Source organism: Populus alba, chromosome 2 (assembly GCF_005239225.2).
Source record: "Populus alba chromosome 2, ASM523922v2, whole genome shotgun sequence".
Taxonomy (NCBI): domain Eukaryota; kingdom Viridiplantae; phylum Streptophyta; class Magnoliopsida; order Malpighiales; family Salicaceae; genus Populus; species Populus alba.
Genome location: NC_133285.1, coordinates 19,970,100 through 19,989,999, shown reverse-complemented (window position 1 = coordinate 19,989,999; position 19,900 = coordinate 19,970,100). Strand labels below are relative to the sequence as shown.

The window sequence follows — 19,900 nt, the reverse complement described above, 5'->3', positions numbered from 1 at the left end:
CCACACTCTTTATGCTTGAAGAGTGATAAGTCAGGTAGAGTTCTTCACAAAATAAATTTGGAAGAACAACTCTTAATTCTCTTAATTAAGTTTCAATTCTTGGCCAAAAAAGTGTTTATTACATATTTTGATACTATATTTATAATTGGAACATCCCTTCAAAGTTAGGAAAATTCAACATGACAGAATTCAAGCAAAAAAACTAGGCTTTTAATAAAGTAACCAGACAAATTTAACTAACACACATTTTTTTGACCTTTTTGAAACATAAGCAGACCAAATTTAAAATAGCTATAACTTTTTACACAAAAGTTCAATACAATCATGGTTGGACAATCTAGAAAGATCACATTCTGAACTTGAATTTCACCTAAATAAGTCTTGTTATCACATGCAATGGATGACTTCAAATTCGAGTTCAAATTCATATATTGTTCTAACTGTAAACAACATCAATTCCTTCACTTATTTGCATTATCAATTCAAATTTAAGTATCCCAACATTAAAAGAACTATTAAGGGCTTTTTCCATCTCCAAGTTCCAATTATAGGCAAATAAATACCCTTGAACCAATTTCAAACTGATTGCTAATTTTTAACTCCGACGTAGCTTCAATCATTCCAATTTGATTCGTCAAGGCTAGTTGTAGTTGTTTTGCTCTCACTCTTGTCATTGGACCATCTGAATCCTCTTACATATTAGATTTAGCTTTACGAGATGGATTATAATTCCCATGATGTACATCACTTATTGACATCCAAAGAATGGGACCCAATATTGGATCATACCATCCTAGGTCAATTAGTAATTAATATAAACAATTAATTCACCGATCAAATATTAATTGATCCTAATACCTGATAACTGACATCCAAAAGATAAGGTTTGGTATGATATCATTCCATCTTAGGTTGATTAATAATTAATAGGAACAACTAATACAAGGATAATTTTTTTTTTCTTTATTAATCAATATTGTAAAGATAGTGCCTAAGGTTAGACCATACCATCTTGAATTGATTAACCAATCATTATTTTTAACAATGTCTTTTTATATAAAAATAATTGGTCCATATAATTGTTCATCGCAAGATTTTTCACAATGATCCAAAAACTCTCAAATTCAAATTTTATGGTTATATTCAACCATTTTATCTTATCCACCCAACTAATAACTAAATTCAAAATTTATCAGTCCATATTCAATCACATAAAAATAGAAAAACCAAATTAAATACTCAACAAATTTAACAAGCCCCTAACAAAATAATTTCAATCATTCAAAATAAATTATTATAATATTCATGTCCAATCCAATATTCATGAAAATCATCTTAAATCATAAACATACATCAATTCAAATTAAAAATGTCCAAATAGTCTAAATATTATGCACAACAATGAGCATTTTATCCCAAATTTTACAACATTTAAGCAATTTGTCAAAAACATTAATTTGATTTTATGGATTGACCTTCAGAGGTGTTTGGCTTGTCCATGATCTACTAAAATCAAGGCCGAAGGACTGTTGGAATAATGGCGGCATGTGTACCCACGCACCACCACCAATACTAATGCATGGTTTCATGCATTGCCATTGTTGGAAGAGCGTGAGTTGATGGATCCAAAGTGCACTGTTGTTTCTCTATCTCCTCTTTGCTTCTACACTAGCGGTGACGCCCATTGCTACTCAAGGGAGGAGATTTGGCCTTCAAAGCTTTAGTTTTCTCTCTTTTTCTCTTTTTCAGCTCATGATTGAAGCTGCTTCACACGATTGAAGCTTATAACTATTTTTTTTTTTTTTATCAATTGGTCGTTAGTTGACACAAATAAAAAATTGATGTCTTCTCCCAAGTACAGGAGTGTCGAAGTAATAAATAACCTAGCAAGACCAAGATCGAACCATGGAAAGGTTAATTGTATAAATTATAAATAACAATAATACAACAACAACAATAACAATAATAGTAATAATAATAGTAGTAGTAGTAGTAGTAGTAGTAGTAGTAGTAGTAGTAGTACTAATAATAATAATAAAGAAGGAGAAAAAGAAGTTGATGAGAATTTTGAAATGGAAGATCAATGTGAGAATTAAACAATGATAAAAACAAGTGTCAAGATTAGATGATCCACTAATGGTATTTCAAACAAGCATAGTATAAACTCTTATTACTCAACTAGAAATCACGCACAAAGAAAGTTCCAATCAGATTATAAAATGTTAATATAATTACATTAGTTATCTTATTCGAATAATGCTATTACTTGTAAATATTGTCAGGTATTCATGATTATAACTTATGTTAACAACAAATCAAGTTCTTTTCATAACATATGTGTAGGTTATATCATACGGTTGGGCTATGAAAGTGTCAAGCATTTGTTGTACCAAGTGTTATACAACACAAATCTAGATTAACAATTTAACAAGCAAAGTATTAAGAATGAACAAGATAACAAATACAAAACATGTTAGTATCAAACATTAAAGTCCATGTTGAGTTTACAATATACTTATTCTTACACCATTAGTGTAACCTTTTCATATTGACATAATAAACTTAGCTAAACATAATGAAAGAGAGAAACATAAATAAACAAAATAAGAACATAAATAAGATACAAGTTAACTAAGTAAAGGAAAGGAAATGAAAAGCATAAACAAGATATTAATGAAAACAAAACTTAATAATTACAAAAAATATAAAAAGAGAGAGCAAGAGTAAGTTCTTGATCTGAACAATCAAGCTCTTAAATGCATGGCAAATGCCTCCTTTTATAGGCTAAAATTTAGAACTATTAATTTGATGACTAATTGTTGAGTGAGTGACCAACTCTTGACTTGATGAAAATCCTTATCTTCTTGTCTGAACAAAACATCATTGCTAACATCAAAACTAGAACCAACTATACCATGAAAGTTATAGGAAATTGTCTTATCTTTTCAGGAAAAAAATTTGAGGTCATTTAGACATTTAGAACTCGAGATATGAGTTGAACACTGAATAATGTATGGGTTGTATGACAGATTCAGACTTCTTCGTTGTTGCTATAATTTGGACTTGAAAATGACCTTTTTAAATCTTGGACTTCATATGAAAGTTATAGGCTTATGTCTTACCTTTCCATCCATATAAAGCAGACCTAAATTCGAGATCTACAGCTCTAGATATGACCCAATTACCGAACAATGTTCCAATTTGGACTGCACCAACATCTATTTTCTAAGTTTGGCCTTCTCTTTGTCCTTTCAATTTCAGTACTTAAACTCATCAATCAATCCTTTCATTTATGTGATAGGCCTAGATTTAAGATGAACATTTACCATAAATTAAAGATATCTTATATTATTAGATGTGTTATTATAAAACATGTTTTAGTTAAGGAGTTATTGATATCTCAAGTGCAAAATGATGATATAAAACCTTGATAAAATTGCACTTTTAAGTACTAATCATTAGTCATTGTTACATCATGGTGTTGTTATTAGCAATAGTGAGGAAAAGAGTCTGTCATGACTAACAAAAAGAATTTAAATTGTTGTTAGGTGCTGGTGGTGCTACTATGAGAATCAATTTGTTGTGTGAGAGAAAGAAGAAAATGATAACACTATTGTATTGGACTACGTCAAAACTGCTCACAATGGCTGAAGGAATAGATCTAGTGAGGTTTGATGCTCCTCACGGTGGAGGAATGATGCTTGTTGTGTGTTAGTCTTCTTCAGTGAGAGTGAGTGAAGGTTATTTAGTTTTTATTCTGTCATTCTTCTTCTTTCTTGAATGGAGAAAGTCAAATGTATCTTGTGATTAGATTTTTTTACAGAATTTCACTACCTTCTAGATTTTTCTAGAGAGTTTCCTTATCTTTCAATTTTTGTAAAAAACTTCCCCTCCAGAAAACAACTTTGCTTTTTACTTTTTTTTTTTTATCCTTTTATAATTATTATTTTTAACCTAAATTAGTTTTTATTATTTTTCAATTACATTTTACTCACTAAAAAAATATTTTTGGTAGATTGACTTTCTTTTTTCTCTTTTTTTCTACTTAGTTTTTTTAGAAAAAATTTTCAACACAAAAACAATACACGGAATGGTTAAAAATTACAAAATGACCAGAAATTATCCAAATTGTGTCAAAAGCATAGTTTTTGTGAATTTTGATATTTTTTATATTTTTCTAATCTTTTTAAAAATATGTTGAAAATGGGGTAAAAAAATAAGTGATGACAAATATAATTAAAAAACTCTTTACAAGTTTTGTAATATATTATATACAATTTGGATTTACTTTAATATAAGGCTCAAAGGATGCATTTTGGTGCGCACAATAATTGATATTTTTTCATATTTACATTTCAAAATAGTGAAGATAGGAATCTAAGAATTGGAAGAGTCAACTTCCGAGTCCAAATTGGACCAATTGTATCTTCTAACAAATAAAATCAAATCCGATAGAGATATTGATTTTAGATATATTCAAGTGATAAAATCTCTAAATAAATTGTGTTTATGGTAAGAAAGTTTATAAATGACCTACGAAAGCTCCTCACATTTACATTGATAAAATATTTTAGATATAGACAACAAATAAAGTATGAATTTCACGATAGAAAAAACAAATTATAAAAATTCCACAATATATTGAGTTTTTTTTACAAAAAAAAAAATGAAAAATTATACTTGAAATTTGAATTAAAATGTTTTTAAAAGTGCTTTTAAAAAAATTTAATTTTTTTATTTTAAAATAATAGTTATTTTATATTTTCAAATCATCTTAATATATTAATGTCAAAAATAATTTTTTAAAATTAAAAAAATATTATTTTAATATATTTTAAAATAAAAATTATTTTAAAAAACAATCAATTAATATTTTTTAAAACGATATAAAAATCAAAGGAATAGAGACATATAAAATCAAAGGAATTGAGACCGGTTGGCTTGGCAAAAATGGTCTTAAAAAATTTCAAAGGAAGCGTAGTAAAAAAAAAAAAAGAAGAAGAAGAAGGAGAAGAAGAGAAGCTGCAGACTGCAGAGGTCAAAATATAAATATATATAAAAAAAAAAAACGGAGTAAATACTATCTATTTCCTCAGTCTCTAGTTAAATCGCTCTTTCTCACCTTTTTTTTTTAGTTTTTTTTTTTTTTTAATTTATTTTATCAAAGTAAATAAATACTTTAAACAAACATTTTCCTTGGAAGAATAAACAAAAAAATTAATTAGAACAAAAAAAAAAAAAAAAACAAAGAAAAGCCGCGGCTGCTGTATACACCAAAATCCAGAGAGAGAGAGAGAGAGAGTTGGGCAATTGATTCCAGCTACAGAGATCGCACCCTATCGAAAACCCAAACCCAATAAATCAAACCAAATTCTTGTTTTTTTGTTCTTATTACCAATATCATTTGTTTAAATCTTAATTAATAATTAGTTCTTAAAAAGAATAAAAATTCAAACATCGGTTGGTACCGATTTGAATCTAGTGATCGGGTCTAATTCACTGGAAATCCTTGGTGGGTTTTCGGTTTCGTGAAATGGGTTGGCTTTGTTTTTCTGTTTGGTATTGTAGAGAGAGAGTTATGGATTTGTGGGCTTAAATTACTTTTCGATTTTTTATTAACATTTTGTAGTTGTTGTTTGATGATTTCTTTGGGGAGGAGAGATGCGAGAGAGGATTTAGGGTTAGGGTTTGGTAGTGAGAGAGAGATGGAAGATACTGAGCTTGAAGAAGGGGAAGCGTGCTCTTACCATAACATTAACACCAACAATGATGATGATTATGATGAGAGCATTGACCCTGATATTGCTCTCTCTTACATAGTAAGTTTTTTCTTTTTTCTTTCTTTCTTTGTAATATGTCTGTGAGAATAATTTAAGTTTGATTTTAATTTTGTGAAAGTCTGGTTTTGTTAGTGCTATATATCATCTGTTGAATTTATTTCTTGTTGTTGTTCTTTTGTGCTTTAGATCCAAATTATGATGTTTAAGTCTTAATTCTGGTTGTTTGCAATGTTGAGTTTGGTAATTTTTATCTGATTAATATGTCCTTTCTGGTCCTTGAGAACAATTGCTCAGGATTTTGATTGTGTTTAGGAAGAGAAGGGTAGATGAAATTAGTAGGTTTTCTTTCAGTGCTTGGGTTTTATTGGCTTTAGATGTTTAAACACGGTGTTTTGGTTTAGTTTGATCTACGAAGTGAATGTTTTGGCAGCTTCATTCTTGTGGAGACATGAAATATGTGCTGAACTTGTTCAATTATTATAAAGATGTACTTGGTTATGATTCAGTGATGTGGGATTGCATGGACTATGCGAATAAAAGCAAGTTCCAGAAAATGAACCTTTTGAAAACTCTAGCTTGTCATTTGATCAGCATGTGGCTGAATATCAAAATTTTGAATTCATGAATTTTAGGTTTTCGTATCTGGATTAGAACCAGGAGTCAACATTCTTAATTCACTTATAGTTGCTTCCTGACACTTAATTGCCTAGTTGAAATTTGTGGCGCCTAGGTATACAACATGAAATTTATAGTGTTTTTTATTCCAAAGGTTGCAGCTCTTTCAATTATTTGCTGTTCTGTCAGTTCGTACCTGTGTATATTTGTACTCTCCTTCTTTCCTGATATGCAACTGCTTGCTTCTCTTTCTTTCCTTTTCAAGGATGAGAAACTACAAGATGTCTTGGGACACTTTCAAAAAGATTTTGAAGGTGGAGTTTCAGCTGAGAATTTGGGTAAGTCAATATACTGCAGAAGGTGGAGTTTCAGCAGCAAAAAACAACTGCGTTAAATTAGAGTTTGTATTATGATATTTATTGTTCTGGATTTTCACATTTCTACAGGGGCCAAGTTTGGTGGTTATGGTTCATTTTTACCTACTTATCAGCGGTCTCCTGTTTGGTCTCACCCAAGAACCTCACCAAAAATTCAACATTTCAATGCATCTAGATCTCCAAACCATTTGCAACTGGAGGTGGATATATATTTTCATTATTGAGCATATCACTAGTTAATAATTGATTTCAAGAAGGAACCTTTAGCTAAATCTTCGTTGACTTTGGAGTTACTATCTTGAACTTTTTATTATTTGTTCTTAAAATAGGGTGGCCGCCATAGCTCTGTATCTTCATCAACTGCATCTCAATCAGTAAGAATTGAACCTTCCTCCACAGTATTGAAAACGTCATCCTCCTTGAATGAGTCTGTTAAACAAGAAGCAAATGTGCCATCCACTCAATTTGCTGAGGAAGTTGTTCCTAGAGATGAATCTGTAAACAGGAAATGTGCTAGTTTACCAGACCAGAAAATGCTGAAAGTTCGAATCAAAATGGGTTCCGATAACTTGTCAACACAAAAAAATGCTGCCATCTACAGTGGTCTTGGGCTTGATGTCTCACCATCTTCCTCACTGGATGACAGCCCCTCTGAGAGTGACGAGATGTCTCATGAACCTCAAGATGCTCGTCTTGAATCTCCTGCTCATATTCTTCAGGTAAAATCATCTCCCTGAAAGTTTCTAACCTGTCACACACAACTCCACTTTGTGTTGGAACTTGGCAATGATGAGAATGCATTTGGTTTGATTTTGTGATTGAGCAGATAATGACATTGTTTCCTGTGCCCGGAGGTCTGCTGCTATCACCTCTTCCTGATGATTTAATCCACTTGAAAGAGAAGGAAAAATTACCTAAAGACAGTGAATGCTTGCCTGTTCCAAGTTTTGGACCAGAAAATTCTTGCATTGTAGTGAATGGGTCTAGCTCTGTGAAGGGTGATGGGACAATGTTTAGAGAGAAGAAGATAAAGTCAATAGCAGGAAATGAACTTTCAGCAGAATCCAAGAGCAATGTTAATAAGGATTCTGGGAATGGTGGAGTTATATCGAAGGAGACAGAACTTGACACTTTTGCTTGTGAGGAACTTGTTTCGAACACCTTAAAGCTTCCACTTTTGTCAAATTCATATTCTGCTGTTGTTGGCACTTCAAAAGGAATGAGGAGGGCATCTAATGTGTCCAAGGGAGTGATGAGTGACAAAGGTTTTTCTGGTCTTATTAAAGAGGACTCACCAGTGCCAATATTGATCCAGGAGAATGGCTGGATCAATAATTCCAAATCCCAGTCCTCGGGAAAGGTTTGGGAAGATAAAAAAACTAGCACTCTTTGCAGTGAGTCAGTCTCCCCAAAGAAAGATGGTGATCGCAAAGGAGAAAAGCCTTTTGAGTCGGTCAAAATTGACTCAAATGTTTCCAAGGGGAGAAAGGCTCCAAGTCAGGCTCCAACAGAACCTCCCAAACAGAATGCTGATGAGAAAGCTATGCCTTATGAACAGGAAGGTATGAAGTTACCTCATGTTAAGGAGTCCTGTTCTGAGGGAAAAAAGAAGGGAAGTCAAAGTCATGGCAATGTAGTTGCCGAGGCACCAAAGGAGAGTCTGAGGGTTGGCTCATCTTTGTCACTGAAAAATAAGAAGATCAGTTGTGCAGACAAACATACAACTAAAGGGGAGTCAGAGGATTTGAAATTAAAAAAGAATTCTGGAAAAGCTGGCGATAGATACAGAGAGTTTTTTGGGGACATAGAACTCGAACAAGAAGAAATCCAGACAAGTCCATTGGTGAAGAAGTATGATGATAAGCTGGGGGACTTAGAAATGGTTGAAAAGAGCACGCATGGAAGTAACAGCATGTTTAAGGAAAGATCAAGCAGTAAGAAAGTGGACAAGCTGTTAACATCTGAAGCATTTCCTAAAGCTGCATCAATTGGAGTTGTGCACAATGGAGACGGGCCCATACCTGATACTGCTCTTGGTGAAGATAATTGGGTCTGTTGTGACAAGTGTCAAAAATGGCGGCTTCTTCCACCTCGCACGAACCCTGATGACCTGCCTGAAAAGTGGCTGTGTAGCATGCTTGACTGGCTGTAAGTACCCTTTTACATTTTACACATTGCAGAGAAACAACCAATCCTATTGAGTAGTTAGAAATAAAATCTGTTGGTTTAATGCATCTTCCTCATCTTCTGATGTTTGATTTTTAAATCATAAATGCCTTAGGCCTGGTATGAACCGGTGTAGTTTTAGTGAGGATGAAACAACACTTGCAACTCGGTCTCTTAAACAAAACAATTCTGGTGGGAATATATCTGGAGTAACCATGGCTGATGTTTGGAATGCTGATCAGAGCCACCAAAATCTTGATTCACATGTTGGGCTTAGAAAAAAGCATGGTTTAAAGGAGTTACCAAATATAACATGTAAAGAAGGTGGACCTATTCGGTTGTCAAACCCTGCAAAGAAGAGCTTACAGGTATCGGTGACAAATGGAAGCTTAAATGATGTGAAACCATCTCCTTTGGTAACTGAACCCCATTCCTTGAAACTGAGCAAGTCTAGCCATTTAGCTGTGGAGAAACTCGAGCATAAGCTGAGAGAGAAGCATAGAGGACTGGACATTTGTTCTGACCAAGGTATAGGATTTAAAGTAGCTTTTTTGTGCCTTGCAACTTCTGTTTCTTGAAGCATAAAACTTACCTCTTTGCTAACACACACTCAGGTGGTGGTTCTAAGCGATCAAAGGGGAAAGGCAAAAGAGATCTTGATCAAGATTCTTTTAAAGCTGCTAAGAAAATTAGAACTGAAGATTTGCCAGAAGATTGGACATCTGATCATGGTGGGGCAATTGAAAAGGTGGGTCCTACTTCAAGCAATGCTTTGATTACTACGTCATCAGGGAAGAATCTTCCCAAACACAACGATTGTGCTTTTAAGAACATAAAGCATGATCAAAAGGACTGGGCTCAACTTTCTTCTAGAAAAACAAAGGATGGTGTCTGCACTTCCTTGGATAATGGGTCTGTGGATGTGGGCCACTGTGATGACAAAGATACAAAAAAAAGGAGAGTGAAGGAAAGTTATGATGCCCAACTCTATCATGTTTCCCTTTCAAACACTGGGCATCATCTCCAGGATAGTAATATCTTGGCCAAGGAGGAGTTGAGTGGGAATGACTACAGGAAAGGTAAGAAGGCCAGAGTATCCAGGTCCGAAGGGAAGGAGGCCAGTGGAAGTAAAAGCAATGGTAGGACAGACAAAAAAGGTTGCCACAGAAAGAACCAGCAACAAGGACATGACCTAGGGAGCACCCTATCTCAGCAGAGCTTGGATGCTGTGGATTCTTTGAAGAGGGACTCGGGACTGTTACATCTGGCAGCTACTTCTAGCTCTTCCAAAGTTTCTAGCTCCCACAAAACCAAAGCCAATTTCCATGATGCAAAAGGTTCACCAGTAGAATCAGTTTCATCATCACCTATGAGAGTTTCAAAAACAGAAAAACTTGCATCAGCAAGAAAGAATGTCACCAAGAAAGATGATTCTGCTGATGCTGGTTTCTTTGCCCTAGGTGGCCCAAGAAGATTTTCTGACAGGGAAGATGATGGTGGGAGTGATCCATCCTTTAATGATAAAACACAAATAGAAAAACATCTTGTTGATGGGTCTCATCCAAGGAAGTCTGGAAATGGTTCCTCTTCGCGGTCCAAGGACAAGAATAGGAATTTTAATTCTGAGTTTGAAAATGAAGTTAAAGTTTCCAATTCCCTTAATGCACAAGCACCTGTCTGTGAAGTAAAACCAACAAATTGCAGAAACAAGGCCGAAGTGAAGCTTGAGATCAAATCTGAGGAAAATCAGAATAAACATGTTGATAAGGACTCTGCAGGACAATTGTTGAGTGATAATAGTAAAAGAGAGAATCAGTTAAATGTTGGAGGACCCAGTTGTGCGGATGTTAAAGTTGATGCTACCAGAAACCATGATACAGTCTCTACTGCAAAGCAGAGTGTGGAGGAGCCTTCTTCTGGAAGAACTCAAAATGAGACACTTGCTGACTGCCGTTATCCAAATCCTGGATCCCAAGAAGGAAACAGGGCAAATATGTTGGCTGTAAATGCCTCTGCTGGGGATAATGGATTGAAAGGGTTGAAACAGAATCGAGAGGTTGATCATCCAAATGGGATGCATCACCATCACAGCAGTTCCAGAAATGCCTCATCAAATGGGCACAGGGTCAGGGATCATGATGCTCCAGGTGCAGTTAAAAGGGATTCCTTCAGTCAGGCTGCTAACAATGCTTTGAAAGAAGCTAAAAATCTGAAACACATGGCTGATCGACTGAAGGTTTCTAATGTTTATCTTTTAAGAATTTGTTTTCTTTAATATGCAACTCTTTCCAATGTTGATCACCTTCTGCAGAACGCTGGGTCCAATCTTGAGAGTACAAGGCTTTACTTTGAGGCAGCTCTGAAGTTTCTTCATGGAGCATCTCTGTTGGAAACCTGTAGTGGTGAGAATGCCAAAAATGGAGAGCCAATGCAAGTTTACAGTAGCACTGCAAAACTGTGCGAGTAAGTCAGTGTGGAGCTTGATGAAGTGTCTTCTTTTGTCTCTTTTGGTGGAAGGGATGGGGGGTTTAAATGTTTTCAGAACCATGGAATGATGCACTCTATTTGTTTAAATGGTTAGAACTGGCCAAATAGATGCTGGAAATGCTGGTACCATTTTTGTGCGTCTCTTGCTTGTTTTCACTATGTTGGGATTTGACATTCTAACTTTGATTCGACCACAAATGGCACTTGGCTTAGGTTAACTTGGCCTCTTGGTTTATGTTTTTATTTCCTTTTTTAACTGCAGAACACTTTTTCCATGTAATAATTGAAACAACAATTGTTTGTATTTGTTGCATTAGTGTTTTTGTATTTGTTCCTTTTTGGCTAATGTGTGGAAATACTTTCATGACTAAACTACATGGCATTGGTGTCATACTATGTGAGCTAAGCTCTTAGCTTTCCTTTTTTTTTTGTTAGTCTGTGCTTTGACTTCTTCTCAAACTTGTTATCTAACTCAGGAGTTTTTATTAATATTTAAAAAAATTGTTAACATTTTCCATTGACGATTTCATTTCTAATGGAATGAATGAGGTATTGCAGCTATCTTACTGCCTTCCTTTGCTAAACCTCATGATATGTTAGGTTTTGCGCCCATGAATATGAGAAGTCCAAAGACATGGCTGCTGCTGCTCTGGCCTACAAATGCATGGAGGTTGCATACATGAGGGCAATTTATTCCTCACATACTAGTGCAAATAGAGATCGGCAAGAGTTGCAGATGGCTTTACAAATTATTCCTCCAGGTAATTTGAAACATGCAATGATCTCTAATTTAATCTTGTGATTGTAACACGACTATTAGTCACTGTTATGTTTGGCTTTACAAAATTTACTATGTGAAAAAACCACCCCTGGCACTTCATTGTTATGGAAATGCCAAACTTAGTCATAATTCATTTGTAAAGTTGCCATCATATGTAATAAAACACTGATTTGAATCAGACCTCTTGGACTTCGTACCTTCTTACACAAGAACAGTATATTGAGACACAGATGTGATTTCAGTGTGACTTTTTTTGATGAATCAATATATTCAGCTCCCAGTTTCTACATTTTGCGTAGGAATCATTTGATACTCAAGAAAGGTTGTCCAAATCTTATGTCTGCTCAATTTATGATTTTGTGTTGATATATGCTGTCATGTACTAGTATTGTATCCCAAGGTACTTGATTGAAATTTCTCTTATTTCTTTTGTCGTATAAACATTTTGTCACTCTTTGGGCTCTTAGCTTTTCCAAAAACTTAATGTGGCCATTCAATGGGTACTTGTGAATTGCTGTGATGCCATTCTTCTTTTATAATTTATAGGTGAATCACCTTCTTCCTCTGCCTCTGATATTGATAACCTGAACCACACAACAACACCAGACAAAGTTCCATTGATTAAAGGTATTGGCTCTCCTCAAGTGACTGGGAGTCACATTATTGCTGCTCGGAATCGTCCCAACTTTGTGCGGTTGCTTAGATTTGTAAGTATTTCAGATTTTGTGTTAGAAAAAGCTTTTCTTGTCCTCTGATTATCTCTTTGAGGGAGCTTTAAAACATAATTTTGAGCATTGGAATATAAAGATATTGGTGAAGGAATATATTTTGATTACAACATACAGAAAGTTTGATAGGAAACACCTATATTGATCAGTGCTTCCTTTCCGGTACAAGAGCATCACATTTATTCTTGTTATGCACCATAGGTCATGAAATTGTCACTTGTTGGTGTCTGTTTGAGTCAATCAACCCATGAAACTTTGCTGACATATATTACAGAAGCTGGTGCTCCATTATTTGGTTCAAAAGTTTACATCTGAATGAAATGGTCAGGAATATTAGCATCGTAAAATGTGATTTTTCAGGCTCAGGATGTAAATTCTGCAATGGAAGCCTCTAGAAAATCACGACTTGCTTTTACAGCAGCTAATGCCAGCTTTAGAGAAGCCCCGTGTGGAGAGGGCATTTCTTCCATTAAAACAGCTCTTGATTTTAACTTCCAAGATGTTGAGGGACTACTACGAATGGTGCGGCTTGCAATTGAAGCTACAAGCCGCTAAGAGCCAAGTTGTTAAATGAGATGATAACAACCTTCAAGGAACTTTTGCTTGGTTGGTGTATTCTTGGGATTTGGCCTTTTAGGGAAGGAAGAAAGCAACCTGATCTCTCCATTGCAGTACTTGATATGTCTTTTTGAGGGATCAGTTATCAGCAAGATGCCAGCTCAGTGCTCTTTGTTCATGTGTATACTGCAGGATAATATTGAACTTTGAGCATGTCCTTTTGTAATCATACTTCAGCTGCTCTTTGATTCAGACAACAACCTCACTTGTTTAAGCCATTCAAGATTGGTGTTGAGGACAATTGATTCACAAGACTTCTGCAGAATTCGGAGACTGTAGAAATAAGGAAGTTTTGTGGTCCAAAATGATCATGGTTCAAGAAATAATGGAATGAGAGTAGAGATCCCAAACTATAAAGTTACGTGGGATTTTAGAATTTTGAAATCAGAGGATCCCATCTTTATGGAGATTGTTTTTTATTTTTCCGGGATGGAGTTCTTGTTTTGCTGTTGTGTTGATTTGCTATTCACAACTCATCGAAAGATATTTTGAGGATTGGAAACTGTAATATATGTGCCGCTAACATCATGATTTGACTATCAGAAACCACACTTTCTTTGGTACAAGCACTGCGTAAAAATGATAGGGCATTCTCAGGTTGGCTATGCAATTCGTTTCCTTTTTTCATTTGATGAATGATATTTTGTTTTCCTTTCTTCTGTATCATCAATTTTTATTCTATTTTTCCTATGGTTTTGCAGGTTACCTTCTTGAGCTTTTGTAGTTGCAGTTTGAAACTCTTTTTCCCTTTTGTTAATAGATAGATAGTAGGAAGAAGTTGGATAGTTCCATAGTGGAAAAAATGACATTACTGTTGCATGAGGTGAGGTTATGCCCGAGAAGGTTTGTGGAGTGATGGTAGTTGTGAGCATTTTAGTTGGATTGTTTATTGGTATACTGTGTGATCCCTGACTCCCTCCCTGCTCCTGCACTCCTTGGCAGTGGCTGTCATGTACATGTAAAATCAAGTTATCTTAAAGGGAATTTTTTGGTTGTTCCCGAGGGATTGTTTCATGCTAAACCATCAGGCAGTGAATGCAGACTGCAGGTAAAGCAATTCTCTCCAATTTCTAATTGATCATGACAGAAATTATAGAAGTTCAATATTTTTATCATGAAAATGCAACACTTCTTTTATTGGTCCATTTTTTTTGGCAGACGTGGTTGTTTGGAAATGAATCAATCTATTGTTGTAGTAATCCATCAATAACTTCTGAATGTGATTAGAGGTATAACCTAATCAGTTAAATCTCTCATAATTCACTATTCCACAGAGCTTGCAAACTGCACTAAGTCAACTTTCCTCTTGATTAGGCAAGCAATTATCGGAAACTACTTGCAGTTTGATTTTTCTGTGGCTTGTTTAGTGGCCTCTAAGCTGGAATTCTATTTTCAGGTTCAGTGATTTGGGGCAGTTGCAGTGGCAGTCTGGTTTTTGCACTATCCGTCTCAGTTTGTTCTCTTTATTTTATGCTCCCCCACCTTTTTTCCCAGCATCTCAATTGTTTTGTAACTCTGGAGCCATGTTCATAATCCGTTGTACATTAATGAATGATGAGATTCTGACCTCCATCTCCAATCCAATCCCAGCTGATCTTTGTGCTTACCCACTTCAACACATGTATCATAGCAAAAGATTTTGAATAAAGAGAGGGAAATTAAAAAAAGTTTTGAAAGGCTTGGGTATGGAATTTTGTTTGTTCACTCGTGGATTTGCTTAGATGCATGGAGGCCATGAACAAAGGGAGAATCTGATGTTTCGAGGTGAGTCACACTTGCTAAATTGATTTCTTTCTCGTTTTTTGTTTTTTTCTTAAAAAAAAATAAAGAAATCTTTTCCTGGCATAAGAAATATGTTCTCAAGCTGTTGTAGGGTGAATTGTAGAGGAACGATTGTTGAGTTTTTAATGGGCGTTGCTATAAGAAATCACTTGTTTACAAGCAGATATCACATAAAATCTTGGAAAGTGTTCAAAGACTGGCTTCTAAATAAAAAGGGTTTGCAGCAGGGAATGACTGGAATAGCATTTGAAATTCATCCAGCTACCCTGTCGTCAACACAGTATAATTTTTGAAGTTATGTTGTATGTATCATGTCGATGCTGGAGATGTGCGTATCTTCAACAAGTAATGATGCAGAAGTCCATATTAACTAAGAAAAAAAGGGCGGGCTAAATACTTTTGAGCTAGTGTACATATATTATGTGTTTTTTAATAATTTATTTTGGTTTAAGATTTTATTTTAGACGGTTTAACTCTAATCGTGAATCAATTGTTTTTTTAATTTTTAGGCAAGGATGAAATTGAAAGGAGAGACTAAAATGAAAAAAGTGTTAAACATGAGTGGTGTGTAAGAAATTTTCTTTTTTAAATACATTTAGGTTTTCAAATTTTAAAAATAATGCAAATTATATAATTTAGGTACTTTTAGATTTTCTAAAAATTAGTTTTTGTATAAAAATTTATTTATAGTATTTTTCAATCATTGGTTAAAAAGAGGAGAGAGAGGGTAGCTAGATTTTAGCAATAAGAGAAAAGGTAGCCATTCAAGTCCTTTTTGAAAAATTAAAATGAATTTGTTTGGTGTTTTTAGGTTTTGTAAGATGAGAGGGGCTTGATTATGATTATTTAAAATCTTAATATTACTTGAAAAAATAAATTTAAGTTGAGAAAGTTAAATCTAATCCAGTTTGATTCTATATTTTTAGATCTTTTTTGGATATTTTTAGTTGATTGACTGGTTTATGGGTGTTTAATTCATTTATATTTTTTAAAATCTTTTATATAGATTAATTTTATTTTTTAAAATAAAAAATATTTATTTTCAAATAATATTTCTAATATGTGCAATATTGCATAATATTTATTTGATTTTATCAATTTAATGTATGTCTATTTTTATTATCGTTTTATTGAAAAAAAAAATTAAATTTAATAAACAAATTTAGCAAGTACAATCTGGTAAATATCTTATTTTAGAAGATTAAATATCTTAATCTATACATGTCTCTTGATTTTTTTTTAATTTTTTTTTAGTTATCATTAATGATTTTTTTTCTTGTTTATTAACACACGTAGTTCTCGATTTTTTTTTAATTACATGTATGTATGAGCCTTTTTGATTTATATAATTTTTTTATGTATAAAAACACGTCGAAAAAATCAATAAATACAATTTCTTTTAGAAAATATTATTTGACTTGCGGTGAAGCGCGGGTCAAATAGTTAGTATGTTCCAAGACCAAAAGGTTACAAAGAGATATCAAAAAGAAAAGCAGATTGAAAAACTATAAGCAGAGGGCAACCAAAATTCTAGTAAGATCCCCAATCAAGGATAGGTGTCATTTGGTTTGTAGATATTATATAATATAATAAAAGAGCTTAGTGTTTCATTGTTTGTCTTTTTTATTGTTCATCAAGACACAGAGTGCTATGAATTAGAGCAATATAATGATGTGGTTATTCTTGCTAAAAAACCTTGTTGGTCATATATTTGGAGGTGGAGTTGGTTTTTTTTTTTTTTTTTATGAAATACATTTGACATTAAAAAAAGAGTTAGCAACAAAATGATTTGTTCGAGTTTTTTAGGGTTTACTTCTTGTGTTATGGTGTAGGAGACTAAATTCTTTTTAAACGTATTTATAAAGAAAAAGAAGAAGAAGAAGAAAGAAACAAGCATTTTTAGTTAGGGCTCTGGTTGGTTTAAGAGATCTCACAAGAAATTGCCTAGCTTTTCATAAATCTTTAAAGGCATATACTACTTTTCATATGTCCATAAAATATAAATATTATATAGGTTACCTGCATCGTCGCTCAAGTGTAATGATTTTGTTCAGTCATGTGAACATCCCATAATTTTTTTTTCCTTTATTTTTTTTCCATGTTGGAAGATGCTCCAATGTTGCTTTATTTGATAAGTAGCAGCCATCAACAACATTTCCATAAAATCTTGGTTCCATTTGTTTTGGAAGAAAATATTATTAACACATTTATTTTTTTGTTAAACAAAAAAAAAAACAACTTGAGAAAGTGGTAAGTTATTAGATCATAATCTTAATATAAAAATAGTAGCAATAGTAATAATAGATTCCACTAATTTGATACCTTGTGAGTATTTTTGAAGCTTATTCTTGTTTTTTTTTTAAAAAAAAAAAAGGAAAGAAAGAAAGAAATAGCATTTTGAAGTTTGCTACTTTGTTCAAAGATATAATTGGCATTGTATTTAAACCTATCCTCAATTCACATGACTTATCTTCCTCTCTCTCTTTGATTTCATACACAAGAAAAAGGGAGGTGAAAGTATCAAGGAACAAAAAACCAAAAACAAAGAGAATTAACAAAAATAATAGAAACTAAAAACCAAAGAAGAGAGAGAGAGACGAACGCTTGCAGATAAAGAATCCACATGTTTGATATTAAGGTATCAATTGTGGTTGTAGTTTGAAAAAAAATTGTTTTATAAAAAGTATTTTTAATTGAGGTTGATTTGAAAAAATATATGTTTGATTAAAATTATATGATACCGCAACGACCTTAAAAATTTTCTCATAGAAAAGAACAAATATCTGAAATCTTGTTCTTCGAGAGGAAATGTTTAGTTTAAATAATCGTCACCTAGTATTATGATAATTAGGAATCCTAACTGGTCAACAGAGATTCTATGGTACGATACTAGTTGCGTGAAATGGAGAATACTATCACCGCTTACGCATCCTACTTAAGGCAATTACATTACTAGTTTTGTCTTAAAAAATTGATAAGAGATTGTTGTATTATGCTTTTCATGGTCTGCTTATGATAATTCTGACTCTAACGTCAATGAATATTCGACTATAAATATTTCCAACTCTAGCGTTGATAAATATCATGTAACCCAAAAAATATGGTATTCCTAACTTTGACATTAGTGAATAAATCAGTAAAATTTGGATTGAAAAAAAAAATATTTTTTTCTTAAAAAAAAATGACAGACATGTATTGCATATTAGATTCGCATTTCATAGTAAAAATCAATAAACAAATGCAAGGAACCTATAAATAAATCATAGAAAACCCCAAAATTTTTATGAAACTTTCTTATATCAAAAAAGAACTAAGCGATTTATCGAAGGTCATTTTAATTGAGTCAACAAACTTACCTTTTCTTGAAAAAGCTAGATAGACTACCACCCTATGTATTGATTGGTTTTTTTTTTTCTAGGTTGATTCAGTCGTTAAACGCTAAGCAATAGTCGAAGTCTCTAGACAATCATTGGTTGTTTGAACTCGTCCATTAAAGGAATTCCAAAACAGATTTTTTATCGTGCATCAAGAAGGAGGAAGACCATGATATCGGTCTTAGTCCCACCTATCTGTAAAAGGAATGACGTTATGCTCTCTATCAAAAAGTCCTCTATAATCTGGGTCTCTAATCAATAAAGGTCTAGCTCTATCATCCCCTAGTGGCAAACCTTATAAACCAATTCTTATTATGGGGTATCAGATCGAAAAAGTTTTCCCTCATCTAGCGAATGTTTTATCTCACCATAAACGAAAGTACCTCTTTTTGTCCTTTTCCCTAATAAAGAGTTATTTGAGGCAGAGTCTGAATCAAGTATCTTAGTGATGGTATATGACATAAGAAGATTCAAGATTTTTTTCTAGTGCCATCTACGTGAACAAGATCAAACGAGTTTTCTATTATCGTAGTTATTATATAGAGAGTAGTTCCTCAACCTAGTCGATCACACCTGTAAAACACAGTTAGTCAATCACTAGCCTTTGGCAAAAGAAATGCAATGCTACTCCAAGCCTAGTGACACGACCAAAAGATTGATGTCTTCTTCCAAGTGTAAAAGTGCCGAAGTAATAAATAACCTGACAAGACCGGGATCAAACCACATGGAGGTTAATTATATAAATTAATAATAATAATAATAATAAGTTAAAGAGGACTTTGAAATGTTTGATTAATATGAGAATTAAACAATGATAAAAATAAATGTCAAGATTAGAGGATCCACTAATGGTATTTCAAACAAGTATAGTATAAACTATTTTTATTACTCAACTGGAAAGCACACACAAAGGAGGTTCCAATTGGATGATTTGTCATTAATAGCTCGTTATAAATTGTTAACATGATTATATTAATTATCTTATTTAAGTAACACCAAACTTTTAAATATTGTCAGAAATTCATGATGCTAACTTATGTTAACAACAAATCAAGTTCCTTTCATAGCACAGGTGTAGGTTATACCATACGGTTAGGCTATGAGAGTGACAAACATTTGTTGTATCAAGTGTTATACAACACCAATCTAGATTAATCATTTAACAAGCAAGGTATTAAGAATTAATAAGATA

At 33.3% G+C, this 19,900-nt stretch overlaps 1 protein-coding gene across 7 annotated transcripts; it reads left to right on the top strand.

Annotated features, from left to right (window-relative positions):
* Nucleotides 1–5,198: 5,198 nt before the first annotated feature.
* LOC118062745 (cysteine-tryptophan domain-containing zinc finger protein 3) lies at nucleotides 5,199–15,124 on the top strand. 7 transcript variants are annotated; one of them, XM_073407736.1, is made up of 15 exons: nucleotides 5,199–5,819; nucleotides 6,661–6,733; nucleotides 6,842–6,972; nucleotides 7,102–7,491; nucleotides 7,599–8,920; nucleotides 9,054–9,466; nucleotides 9,553–11,174; nucleotides 11,250–11,401; nucleotides 12,026–12,186; nucleotides 12,753–12,913; nucleotides 13,295–14,149; nucleotides 14,254–14,375; nucleotides 14,495–14,600; nucleotides 14,711–14,781; nucleotides 14,949–15,124. In XM_073407736.1, exons 1-11 carry the CDS (start codon nucleotides 5,640–5,642, stop codon nucleotides 13,487–13,489), a joined length of 4,800 nt encoding a protein of 1,599 aa, XP_073263837.1. In that variant the 5' UTR covers nucleotides 5,199–5,639; the 3' UTR covers nucleotides 13,490–14,149; nucleotides 14,254–14,375; nucleotides 14,495–14,600; nucleotides 14,711–14,781; nucleotides 14,949–15,124. The 7 variants fall into 7 exon arrangements, with proteins under 7 accessions (XP_073263837.1, XP_034932478.1, XP_034932474.1 ...); XM_035076587.2 differs by lacking the exon at nucleotides 14,254–14,375; XM_035076583.2 differs by lacking the exon at nucleotides 14,711–14,781.
* Nucleotides 15,125–19,900: the final 4,776 nt, after the last annotated feature.